The sequence below is a fragment of the Corticium candelabrum genome, chromosome 6, assembly GCF_963422355.1.
Source record: "Corticium candelabrum chromosome 6, ooCorCand1.1, whole genome shotgun sequence".
In the NCBI taxonomy this organism is placed as follows: Eukaryota; Metazoa; Porifera; class Homoscleromorpha; order Homosclerophorida; family Plakinidae; genus Corticium; species Corticium candelabrum.
Window position 1 is genome coordinate 3,891,512 of NC_085090.1, and position 12,500 is coordinate 3,904,011.

The following is a 12,500-nucleotide window of genomic DNA, read 5'->3' on the forward strand; positions in this document are numbered from 1 at the left end:
TCTTTGGTGACTTCGAGCTCCAGAAACGCTACTGATACAAAGAATGTGATTATCCGTTAGTTGCATGACCAGCACATGAATTCGACTGTTCGAATTTGTTTATCATTGCCATCATCAACCTTTAGGTATAACCCCAGGAGGCATACATGCGCTAGAGTTACAGTAACACCGCGACGACTCGACCACTCTAAGACTACCTGATGTGTGCAGTATTATACCCCCCCCCCCCCCCCCGTATACGTCCTCAGCCTTTAGGTATAACCCCCGGAAGGCACGCATCCGCTAGAGTTACAGTAACACCACGACTACTCGACGACTCGAACACTAGCCGGATGTGGGCGGTATTATCTCCCCAGCGCATACGTCCTCAGGCTTAGGTATAACCCACGGAAACACGCATGCGCCAAAGTTACAGTAACATCGCGACGACTCGACGACTCGAAGACTAGCCGAATGTAGGCGGTATTTCTCCCCCCCCCCCGTATACGTCCTTAGTTACAGTAAATTGTTAGTGAGAAAACAATAAAGCCTGGTTTAGAATATGACGCTGACTGGATTTACAATATGCGAATGCTTGAGCGTCACGTCGCCTTGCGTAGGTGTGGCACGCGTTGCGTCGCGCACGTCATACCATTCACAGTATGATTTCAGCGCGCCGTAGACGTCGCTGCATGAATTCTTGAACTGACCACTCCCGCTTCGATTTTCCTACTGGCAGAACTCTCCGGAACCCCCAGCTTCCTAAAAATTCATTTCCGTGCTTTTCCTAGTACGCGGGTCTTTGTACATCTTGCAACTGATCATCCACAAGCAATGACAGCTCCCTGCACAATCTAGAGACCGCTCAACGTCGAGTACAGCGTCGAAATCAGTAATCATCGCTCACGGAAACCACGTTTGCAGTTTTAGTTAGCTGTGATTGGTCGAAATCTAGGGGATACTTCCGACGTGACGTGCTCAGCTTCCGGTTCGACGCTTAAATAGAACTTGGTTCTATTTGGACGCGTCGCGTCACGTCCTCTTCCCGTTGCATCGAACCATTGACCACTTGATTTTAGAACGACGCGACGCACGGGATCCGACGATCAAGCGTTCGCATATTGTAAATCCAGCTTAACGCTGACACTTAGGTTGACGCTGACGCTTAGGTTGACGCTGACGCTTAGGTTGACGCTGACGCTTAGGTTGACGCTGACGCTTAGGTTGACGCTGACGCGTAAATTGACGCTGAAGCTGACGCTGCAATAGAACTGAATCAACCATCAGTGTCAGTGTCACCGTCAACATCAAAGGATGTCGCCTCCGTCGAGACGGTCTCTTTGAAGTTTGACATTCAGCAGAGCGTCAGCGCTATATTGCAAACCAGGCATAACACGTGCCGTTGGTTGCAGCGTTCGCCACTCTCGTCATGATTCTCGGAAAGCTTCTGTACGGGTTCGTCTTGGGCAGTATCACGTCGACGCTCGCCAACGCGGACCGCCAACGCGTACAATACGACAAGAAGATGGAAACAATCCAGGCGAGCCGCCGCGACTTAATTCTCTAGCAAATGCGAAAGAAAATGTCGCCTTCTCTAATATAGAAGCGGATGTCAACTCAAGGCATTTCACAGAGTCTGCAGAAGCGGGTGCTAACGTATTACGACTACTTGTGGGAACGCAACAAGTTGGTCACAATTAATTAATTTTAATGAACGCGATTTCGTCGTGCTAATAGTTACACTCAATTAATCTGTAGTAACGTTGATATCAACAGCCTTTTCGACGACATGCCTTCGTGTATGAAGGCGGAAATATTTGTGAGCATGTCGCAAGCTATTCTGGAGAAAGTAAGGAAGGCGAGTCGTAATCACGTGACCGTTGTATGGTGCGAGGTCGATTGTTGTTCTAGGTTCCGTTTCTGGATACGGCTACTCCGGGATTTATGCGTAATTTGGCGGTCAATCTGAAACCGACTCTCTTTCTACCGGATGAGTATCTCGTGCGTGAAGGAGACGCGGCTGAGGAGATGGTCTGCATCAAGAGAGGCAAGGTAGTAACAAGATTCCTGATTTTACGTACGTACGTACGTACACACACACACACACACACACACACACACACACACACACACACACACCAACAAGAACAACAATAACAACGACAACAAAAATCCACAAACAAAAGTACACAAACAAAATGTGAAAAATATCTTAACGTGCCACACCCATAGACTCACACACACACACACACACACACACACACACACACACACACACACACACACACACACACACACACACACACACACACACAAACAAACAAGCAATTGAGCAATTTATGTTTTATTATTACGTTCTACCATTCCACCTGTTTCCTTCATCGAATTAGTCAAGGGCGGTAGAAGTAGTCGGATATAAAAGTTATAGTTAGGCGTGACTAATCTCTGAAAACTAGCGCGTTAAGTTCATTAATAACATCCTATTTTACACTAAAAATCTACATTTATACATTTGTCCTAGACAGGAAAGCGTTGGATATGCTTCTACAGACATAGAGTGTTTACCAGACTCATATAGATCAATTACGTTTCCATATGTATTATTATTATCTATTTAAACCGCTCCTCTTCAAACGCGTGTATTCGTTGTATGCGTGTATTGTTCGAATGAGGGACTGGCAAAAGTGCAATTATAAAAGTGATCGTTCTACGGCGGACCGGTTGCTCGTACAACACAAACCGGTTCAATACAATAATCTAGTGTATTGTGAGATGCATCCCTCCAATACAATAGTCTATTCGTCAAATGAGCGACTGGTAAAAGTTCAATTGTTCAAAAGTGATCTGCATGACGGACCGCTTCGCTGTCCCTTAAAAAGAACCGGTTCCTCCGTCGAACACGAACCGGTTGCTGCCTAAACCGCATGAATTCGTCAATTGATCGACTGGCAAAAATTCAATTTTAAAAAAGTGATCTGGCTACGACAGACTGGTTCCGCCGTCCCTTAATTAAAGAACGGGTCCCCCCGTCAAACACGAACCGGTTCCTCTGCTTGTTGATCTTGATGCTAGCTCATTATGCGTGGATTAGGTTGACGTACTGGACGGCGACGATCGGATCATCAATACGTTAGAGCAAGGAGACTTCTTCCACGAGGAAAGCCTCGCCCGTACGTTCCCGAGCGGACACTCGTTCCTCGCGGCGACGCCCGTCGACGCTCTCATACTCTCCAAGAGCGACGCCGACAAAGTGCTCAGCCATTATCCTCATATAAGGGAACGAGTAAACAACTGGAAGAAGACGACCGTGCAGCCGCCTCAAGAGCAAAGTGACATCACCGGGTGATGAGAAAATCTATATATTTATGCAAATATATACATGCATCCATAGCTCAACTCAAAACATGGTTAATATATCTAGACTTTAAATTAGTTTTATTTCGGTTTGGGCTAAGTTAAATTTTCAGACTTTCGGTTATGAATGTCGTTTGAACGACTTGGTAGTTGCTCTGAGCTCCTGAGCAATAGAATGTCAATGTTAGCGCTGTGAGTATAGAAGGTACAGTCTACGCAGTAGTAATAGAATATTGAGTAAAGATGGCGTCTTGTTAGTCGGGATGAAGAATGTTATCCTACCTTGTCACACTAACTAGTTTACTCTCTGCTGTTTCAAGTTGAAACTGTAGAGACAAGCGAGTTTCAATACTGCCTGTTGGCCAGGCCATCAAGGCATCTGCCTGACTACATTGTCGTCTCGCCAGTCTCCACTATCAAACATAAAAAGTCTACATCCTTTCACAACTGGTGTGTAAGTCTGTTTGTTTGATCATCTGTGTGCGTGCGTGCGTGCGTGTGTGTGTGTGTCACTCTGCGTTGGCGCGCGTGTGTGTGTGTGTGTGTGTGTGTGCGTGCGCGCGCGTGTGTGTGAGCGTGTGTGTGTCACTGTCCGTGTGTGTGTGTGTGTGTGTGTGTGTGTGTGTGTGTGTGTGTGTGTGTGTGTGTGTGTGTGTGTGTGTGTGTGTGTATGTGTGTGTTTGTGTTTGTGTGTGTGTGTGTGTGTGTGTGTGTGTGTGTGTGTGTGTGTGTGTGTGTATGTGTGTGTTTGTGTGTGTGTGTTTGTGTGTGTGTGTGTGTGTGTGTGTGTGTGTGTGTGTGTGTGTGTGTGTGTGTGTGTGTGTGTGTGTGTCACTGTCCGTGTGTGTGTGTGTGTGTGTGTGTGTGTGTGTGTGTGTGTGTGTGTGTGTGTGTGTGTGTGTGTGTCTGTGTGTGTCTGTGTCTGTGTGTGTGTGTGTGTGTGTGTGTGTGTGTGTGTGTGTGTGTGTGTGTGTGTGTGTGTGTGTGTGTGTGGCCTAGTATTCCTGATGGATGGCTAAACGTCAGCAGCTATAAACTGTTAGGGCCGCCCACGTTGCAGATCTGCAACCAATTGATCTGTAAAACCACAAGGGAGAAACTTTCAACTCAAGTTAGAAGGCTGGCAAGACGGACTCTGTCATTTACAGAAACAATGACATGTGGCAGGCAAAGCCGAGAGGGCCCTGCTCCATTGATGGAGTTGAACCATTCCTTCTTACCAAAGTTCAGTACCCATAAGGTAAATAGGCCATGTAGCCAAAATGCATGGAGCCTCATCGTATTCCAAAGGCAACTGCTGGTTTGCAAGTTTGAAGAGAATAAGCGTTCTGTAGGCAGCCAGAAGATGAGATGGGTCGATATTATGATGAGAGATTTAATGAAATGTAAGCTCAAACAAGAATGGATGCACATTGCCCAAATTGCCCAAGATCATGCCAAGTATCCATAGTGAACGCTGTAGTTAGAGTTGAATGATGAAGCTGAAGAAATGGTAAAGATGAAAAAGAAAAGAAATTAGGGGAAGCAAATATCAGATCAGACCGAGCTACAGTGTACGCAACCTGGTTGCACCTTTACAACCCAAAACAAGGAAGGTCTTGTCAATCACCAATGACAGAAACATGAAGCAGCCAACCAAGGGATCCTCTTTCGTTGTCCCTGCCAACAAACTTTAAACAGCAAGGTTATAGAAACGGTCAAACCATACGAGGTTCTGCAATCAAAATCCGAACAGAAATCAAGAGATTACGTTTGGGGCAATAAGGACCTAGGAAGTGACCTAAAAAGTGGCCTGCACAACTTACTAAAGTAAAGACAGAGAATGGATGAATGGATGGTGTGTGTATGTGTGTGTGTGTGTGTGTGTGTGTGTGTGTGTGTGTGTGTGTGTGTGTGTGTGTGTGCCTGTTGGATATTGCAATCCATGTACCTGTGCATCTGCATGACCTACTGTGCTTACCTAACTATCTGTATGTCTTAACATTAACGTCCAACACTCACAGTGTTTGCCCTCTGTTGCTTTGTTTTAATTGTCTAGCTATAACTCAGTAAATAGATACAAACCTTCAATTTTAGTTCAACGTTTAGCATTTCCTGCGTAGTTCGTTCCAACTCCAGCTACACAGGAATCCCCCATCAGAACAAACAGAACACCCATACAACAAATACACTCATAACTATACCTCTATCTGAAGGATGTCCCTTTCCTTCTTCAACTGCTCTTCCTGCAGGTGCACACTTAGATAGAATACACATAACTGAGCTGTTGCTACTCATACTGCCTACCTGTTTCCTTAATTTTAGTAACTTTGGTGACAACTGCGGATGATCTGTCACTTTTTGTGATGTCCCCAAATCCTTGCATTTACTTCTAGAACGGGCGCTAGGACTGTCGATATATCCATTAGTTACTATTCTTGATGAAGATTGGAGACGTTTTGACACTTCACACTGCACGACTTCATTGAGAACATCATAGTAAGATTTCTTTTCAGGTTGTACAGATGTCCATCTATTGGATTGCAGGCAATAGAAATCGTGCCAATTCAAAATTTCAAAAATGAGAAATTACAACTTTATAAAGATTTCAGCGAAAACATTGATACTTAGTTTACTAAAGTTGTATTAGGTGTTGCATACCTACGTTTACTGAAATTGAAAATCAACAATCTTGTCAATAAAATAGATTTGCAAACAGCAGGCAACAACTATTACCGTACCTACACTTGTATCAGTCTACCCTCCATGGCATATCAGTTTACTCTGTGAAGCATGGGACAGAGCCTTGCCGGAGGATAAGGCATATTTAGGTGGTAATTGGTATAAATGTTGGACTATTTACTAAAACTCAAGTTTGCTTTAACAATGTTTGCTATTACCAGTACTATACAAATCATCTATTATCTCAGATCCATCAAAAGCTGGCGTTTACAGCTTCATGCAAATTCTGCGTCAGAGTCAGAGTCAGTAAAACACAAGTCTCCGGCTTCTTGTTTCGGTTCACTTTTGCTCAAATAAAAATGGCCAAGAAGCTCATCATCTGGTTGCCAATTAACACCAATTAAGTAGAGCGTAGGTGCAAAATGTCAAATGCTGGGCTAAAGTTGGGATGGGGGGCTCGATGGATAATGGGGTGTCACATGAGTAGGTACGGTACTCACAAAGACTGGCTAATACAAAATAATTACAGAGAAACCTATGAAGAGACAGAATACATCTGAGGTACGTTCAAGGCAAAGACAGAAAGTGAATAGAAAAAGAATTAAACTGAGTAACGTCACAGAGTGAAGTAAGAGCAGATCATCAGGTCAGGCAAGCAGAGGTAGATCGATAAGAACTGGGAAAGTATGCACCAATGCACAATATTCAGCTAGTAAAGGTATATTAGCCCACATATGCTGGTAATTGACAAACCTTGGATCTGACATTGGATTTTCCTTAACAGAAGAACGTAGCTCTAGATTGAGGCATCCAGTTCCATTAGACCTGCTCTGAAACTTGTATGACTGAAACATGATGACAGCATTGGTAGCTTCTTGAATAGACGGAAAAACGACGTAACTGCAATACAACAAAGATCTAGGACACTGTGCAGGAACAAGAACATGTGCACGTACTGTAAAAAGAATGAAAATTTGAATTTACACAGACTTGCACTCACACATATACAAAAAGCATGAAATAAGAGCCGGTGTCGCGTGCTGAGATTGTTTGCGCTTGCGCAAACTAGAACTGACATTCTCAGCACGCAATACAAGTGTGCTGAAATTGCTTACGTGCTGAAATTGCTAACTTGCAAGCATGTGTAAAACAAATTTAGAGTTCTATTGAGAAATCTATAGTCATTATTGTTAGTTATATATTAATTAACTATTGTAGTATGTTACAACAATGTAAAAGCACTGGGTTGAAGTACATAATTGAGTTGTTAAGAATAATTATGTACTACATAATATGTATATGCTATATACAATAATCTATATATATATATATATATATATAGTTTTATTATGAAATTTTTATTTATCAATTCAATACAAGTTTATACAATTGGAAATATGATTAGACATAGTAAATATACATGCACATTTGTACAAATAAATCTCTCCTACCTTTGACATCCCAATGGTGAGTCTTGGCCTAGTTGTTGACGTTTCTAATTTCATATTTGCTAACCCTGGTGGAAAGCTTTGTCTCAGGAGACAAGTTACAAGATTCTGGCATCTCTGAGACATGACAAAGTCTGGCTTCCCTACTAGCTGAAATTGTATTTTGCTTCAGATCCTGTATGGTCTTCACAAGTGAGTGTACACAGCTATTGCCTATCCAAGAAACTAAAAAAAGCCTCAATATAATGATACCTAAATGCGTGAACAATCTCAGCACGCCGGATGTAGAATTACACGCACAAATAGTTGCTGAGCACGCGCAGACAGTACAATACAATCTCAGCACGGTGACAATCTCAGCACTGTGACAATCTCAGCACGCTACACTGGTAATCAATGGCCGACCAAACGACGCCTTTGGCAAGGCACATGAGAATCCATGGCCATTTGGCATGATAATGATGATGATGACGCTTCATATACCCACAGAAAATGGATCACTGAGGGTGATCTTCCACACAATGTGAAATGCCAACAGTTCATACATGCACATTCATCTCTGTAACTGAGTCATAACTAACAGTAAAAAAGGGAACACTCAACAGAATTCTCACCATGTGACAATCAGAGGACAGACACATGTACAGAGACTGTTGGCATTGAGCTTTTACATAGGGAGTGTTACTGAAGCTGTGGTTGCAGCAGGTGTGCTAATTACTGTGCCAGCAGGTCCTTATCATTCTTGCCTTGTGTATATCCAAGCGGATTTACAGAGCATGGCAACTCAACTGCAGGCATCTTAATTAATTGAATAAGGATATTATGGTATTTCAACAAACAATTACTTAATTATTTCATCATTCATTTCTTAAAATGGTGGCTGCAACTTGGCCACTTCAAAAATAGCAGCTACAGGTCTCAGCCGCTGATCAATTTGAAATTCTTATTTTAGGATTAGGAGATACACAAAAAGTGACAAAATGAATATGCCCTTCAATTTTTTCAGAACATAGCAAACTCTGCCTATTTCTAGGTGGGGTCTTCAATGCTATCAGGATTTTTGGCTGCGCTGATGTACGTATTGGTGCTTGGCCAGAATATCCAAATGCACTGACAGACTTTGACAAAGCTTTGGGAGTGAACCTCAAACCCACAAGTACCCGTATGCTGCCCGGCCTTGCCAAAAGAGAATTATCCCTGTGTTCATTCCACACTTGAACTTACGACCTAAACGTGATGATTTTTACATTCACCGTAGGCTACTAACTCAACATTGGGCTACAGAAGAACACACTACTCACCGACACCGACACACACACACACACACACACACACACACACACACACGCACATAGACACGGACAGAGACAGACAAACAGACAGACACACACACACACACACACACACACACACACACACACACACACACAAGCATATGGTAGGTAACAGTAGATAGAAAAGTCATCAAATACATTTACTAAATGTCAAAAATAAATAACAAAAAAGTCAACATTTACTGACATCATCGAACGCCAAAGTACAACTTTGAAGTACATAAAACCAATTTACTGTCTAAATCATCTACATGCAGCTGCCATATAAAAAATTGTCTCGCGGCAAACGTGTACGCGCACTAACACGTTTCTTGAGTAGGACTCCGAGGCAACCCACTCTTTCTATTTTTCTATTTTAATTAATTAAGACAACAACAACTACTCACGCTGAAGTAGAAACTTGTCTAGGCGTTGGTGCCAAAATGTTCAAGTCAACTACAGACCCAGCAGTCTCGAAGAGAGACCGCAATACGTGCTACAAACAAAACAAAATTTAGAACCCACCGAATCTAGAGTTTCCGCCAAAATCAAACGCACCTCGTCAGCATCTTTGGGAAGATTCTTGACGATAACGGTCCAGTGATTCATTTCCTCATAAATGTTCACATCCGGGATACGATATCATTCGGGACTCTCGCTCAACGCAATGCCGTCGAAGATTAGCGAATCAGACTTGGATTATTGGATCGAAATTACGTCGAAATGTGGATGTCTCGACGAGAACGATTTGAAGGTAAGTCTTCCGATCGTCCGTCTTCGATTGTGCTGACGTATTGGGGCGTTTTCTCGCAGAAACTCTGCGATTACGTGTGCGACTTGTTGCTTGAGGAGTCAAACGTACAGCCCGTTCAAACGCCGGTGACCGTGTGTGGCGATATTCACGGGCAGGTGAGCGTCTCGCGTGTTTCTTTGGTTTTCTCCTAGACTGGCGCGTTTCTCGTTCGCAGTTCTACGACCTCGAAGAGTTGTTCCGTACCGGTGGGAACATTCCAGATACGAACTACATCTTCATGGTCGGTCACAGTCATGCCGGCGTTGTTTGATTGAGTCATTTGTAATCCGGGGTTTTATGTCGTTCAGGGCGACTTCGTCGACCGCGGATATTACAGTCTAGAGACATTCACGAGGCTTTTGACGCTGAAAGCCAAGTAAGAAGTTGTTTTGGTGATTTGAGGTTATGTTGAAATGTCGTGATGATGGACATAAGACGTCCAGTGGAGTATCAGCATGTCTGCAGTTTATTGTACGGGCAGATGATCTGATGATCAGACCACTCCAAGAAATATATTAGTTTTCGTCGCCTGCCGCATGATTGTTGTCTCAGATCAAGAAAATTAGTATTATTACGCATGCGCAGTACAATCACAAGATACTATAAGTATGTGTTTGGAGTGCTGTGAGTTCAAAGAAAGAGTGAGGAAGTACAGCTGGATGGCACTTATCCGAACACTTTGGAACCTGGCCATGTTCATAACTCTGAATACTAGTCAGGGTTCTTGCTAGAGATTTTTGGGAGTGTGGCAGGATTGGCGCGTCCACCAAGCATGCAGTCTGCTCTCTCTACAGTTGCACAGTCCATGCCGGGCATGCGCACCTGAGCCAATCTTAAGTGATGTATATTTTGCATTGTAGCTGTTGCTCATAACATACATTTCAAGCATCCCGGCAAGGAAATCAACTTCAATCGCCACAAGCCCTTCTTAGTGAGGTTCATAGGTTGCGCATCTGCAAAGTCTATGGACGACTACAGAAAGTCTGTCTAGTCAGGCGTTGATTGACATGCATGGACCAATGTTGTTGATTTGCAAGAAGCCATGGCTGGTCTAGAGTAGATTCTAGGTGCTACACTTTTTGGACTAGAGATTTGCTTTCTGTGTCACTGGAAGAGCATCCGGGACTGCTATCAATGGCAGCGCATTCGAGACTGCAATCAACACAAGCACAGTACACATCTGGAGCTTGGCTATTATCCCGCTTTCTTTTGTAAGAACCTGGATTTGTAGCTAATGTCACCTTTACTAAGTAGTATAGTATTTGTGTATCAGTACTGTAATATGGAAATTTTATGCATTCCTTAGCTGTCAAACATTGGACTCCTATCTACCTTTTCTAAGCGTGGCGTACTCCTACTGGAGTGTGGTACAGCACTACGCTGCTATGGTGTAGTGAGAACCCTAGTAGTATTATAAATTTAGATAACTGGCATCAGTTCTTGTCACACAGATAGGTTGGCCAGGCCTTGAAGAGAGGTCGCTCTGGGTATAGGAGTCTGCCCAAGGTAATAATGAGAAAATTTCTTCTTTACCATATAGTCTTACTAACTTGACATTCATGTTGTTGTGCATGTGCATAACGGTTACAACAAGTAGTTGTAGTCCGAGGCACTCCGTGTTTGGTTAAGTGACATGCTCAGATGATTGGTATTTTGATAACCGACATCCAACTATGTACTCCAGATCTAACATGCTGTATAGTTTGTCTTCAGAGTAATACCATTGAAATTTATTCGATGGGCTTATCATAAATATGATAATAATAACCACTTACCCACGTTAAATTGGGAAGAACCATGGACTAGAAATAATATATTTCTTGGATTGTTCTTGTCATTGTGAGAGCTGCTTGATGTTGGCGTCGAGCAAATACCCATCCATAACTTTGTGCTTGAGTTGCTATAGTCTGCCTGTAGTGTATTTGCAAAATAGAAACTTACACAAAGTTGAAACTATATGTGTGATTTTCTGAGTGTGTAGGTTTCCATTTGGCTATACACTACAGGCAGAGTAAGTCCCAACAATTACGTGTTTGAAGTTCAGAGAGACATGTATTCCAGTAAATTTGGCTCTAGCATTACAGGTCAATTAATTAAATGTATTGATGCTTGTATTTGCCACTCCAGGTTTGAGCTTGAAATTAAAAACTGAAACTGAATTGCACAGATTGATAATGGCATTTAATTAATTAAGTAGATGTTGTGGTGAGCGAGAGTGTAAGTGTGTTGGTATATACTAGGTATTCATCAAGAATCACTTTACTGAGAGGCAACCACGAGAGTAGGCAGATCACACAAGTTTATGGATTTTATGGTGAGACGAGGATAACATGTTGAACACACTTATCATGCATGTCAAACACACTGCAGTGTCCGACAAATTGACAAAACTTGTAGTTGTTCCCAGGCAACTACGTACTGATCTTTCAGTTGTTCGTTGCTGACTATGGGTGTCCGTGCAATTTCCTCTTATACAACACTACTAGTCTATTGTGGAATTTGTGCATGTGTGTGCTCGCGCGCGCATGTGTGTCCAGTTACACACTACTGCAGCTCACAAATACTCAATAGAATTCATGCGTGTACAATTACAAGCTGAAACTATTAGTGACTGATTTATTATATCTGTATAGTAACTTAGTATCAATCACGACTTCAAATTGTGACACCATCAGAAACAAACACAAAGCATGCATGACTGAGATGTCTACACAAGAACAACACTGGAAGACTACTGTAAGCTAGAACGAAAGTCTTACAGAGCAGCAGTTGTGATATTAGAACCTCCTTTCTTCTGATTGTGGTCACACGTGTGCATATGCCAAGCAAGAATGTGTTGAGGAGTGGTGTTTGCCACCACCTGGACAGATGTTTCCACCAGCATATGATTTGCTAAATTACAGGCCATGCAAGAGTTGTAGAAGAAAGGCACACAATGACACCTCCAGAACT

The 12,500-nt window shown here is 42.8% G+C and overlaps 3 protein-coding genes across 4 annotated transcripts in view; 2 read left to right on the top strand and 1 right to left on the bottom strand.

The window, feature by feature from the left end:
* LOC134180765 (uncharacterized) overlaps positions 1 to 3,402 on the top strand; it is a 40,390-nt gene extending 36,988 nt beyond the window's left edge. The window contains exons 35-39 of the mRNA XM_062647951.1: positions 1,392 to 1,519; positions 1,583 to 1,665; positions 1,738 to 1,828; positions 1,891 to 2,031; positions 3,071 to 3,402. Coding sequence (XP_062503935.1) covers positions 1,392 to 1,519; positions 1,583 to 1,665; positions 1,738 to 1,828; positions 1,891 to 2,031; positions 3,071 to 3,325 — 698 coding nt within the window. The 3' untranslated portion in view covers positions 3,326 to 3,402. The remainder of the gene's footprint in view (positions 1 to 1,391; positions 1,520 to 1,582; positions 1,666 to 1,737; positions 1,829 to 1,890; positions 2,032 to 3,070) is intronic.
* LOC134181327 (uncharacterized) lies at positions 3,334 to 9,376 on the bottom strand. Of its 2 annotated transcripts, XM_062648586.1 has the most exons (8): positions 9,314 to 9,376; positions 9,163 to 9,251; positions 6,748 to 6,894; positions 5,620 to 5,845; positions 5,517 to 5,558; positions 5,398 to 5,451; positions 3,616 to 3,659; positions 3,334 to 3,496 (listed from the first exon to the last, which is right to left on the bottom strand). In XM_062648586.1, exons 1-8 carry the CDS (start codon positions 9,362 to 9,364, stop codon positions 3,430 to 3,432), a joined length of 720 nt encoding a protein of 239 aa, XP_062504570.1. In that variant the 5' UTR covers positions 9,365 to 9,376; the 3' UTR covers positions 3,334 to 3,429. The 2 variants fall into 2 exon arrangements, with proteins under 2 accessions (XP_062504570.1, XP_062504571.1); XM_062648587.1 differs by lacking the exon at positions 3,616 to 3,659 and having other exon boundaries at positions 3,341 to 3,496.
* Positions 9,377 to 9,409: 33 nt separating this feature from the next.
* LOC134181010 (serine/threonine-protein phosphatase 6 catalytic subunit-like) overlaps positions 9,410 to 12,500 on the top strand; it is a 13,188-nt gene continuing 10,097 nt past the window's right edge. Inside the window, exons 1-5 of the mRNA XM_062648202.1 lie at positions 9,410 to 9,509; positions 9,569 to 9,664; positions 9,724 to 9,789; positions 9,857 to 9,924; positions 11,789 to 11,862. Of these exons, the coding sequence (XP_062504186.1) occupies positions 9,423 to 9,509; positions 9,569 to 9,664; positions 9,724 to 9,789; positions 9,857 to 9,924; positions 11,789 to 11,862 (391 nt within the window). The 5' untranslated portion in view covers positions 9,410 to 9,422. The remainder of the gene's footprint in view (positions 9,510 to 9,568; positions 9,665 to 9,723; positions 9,790 to 9,856; positions 9,925 to 11,788; positions 11,863 to 12,500) is intronic.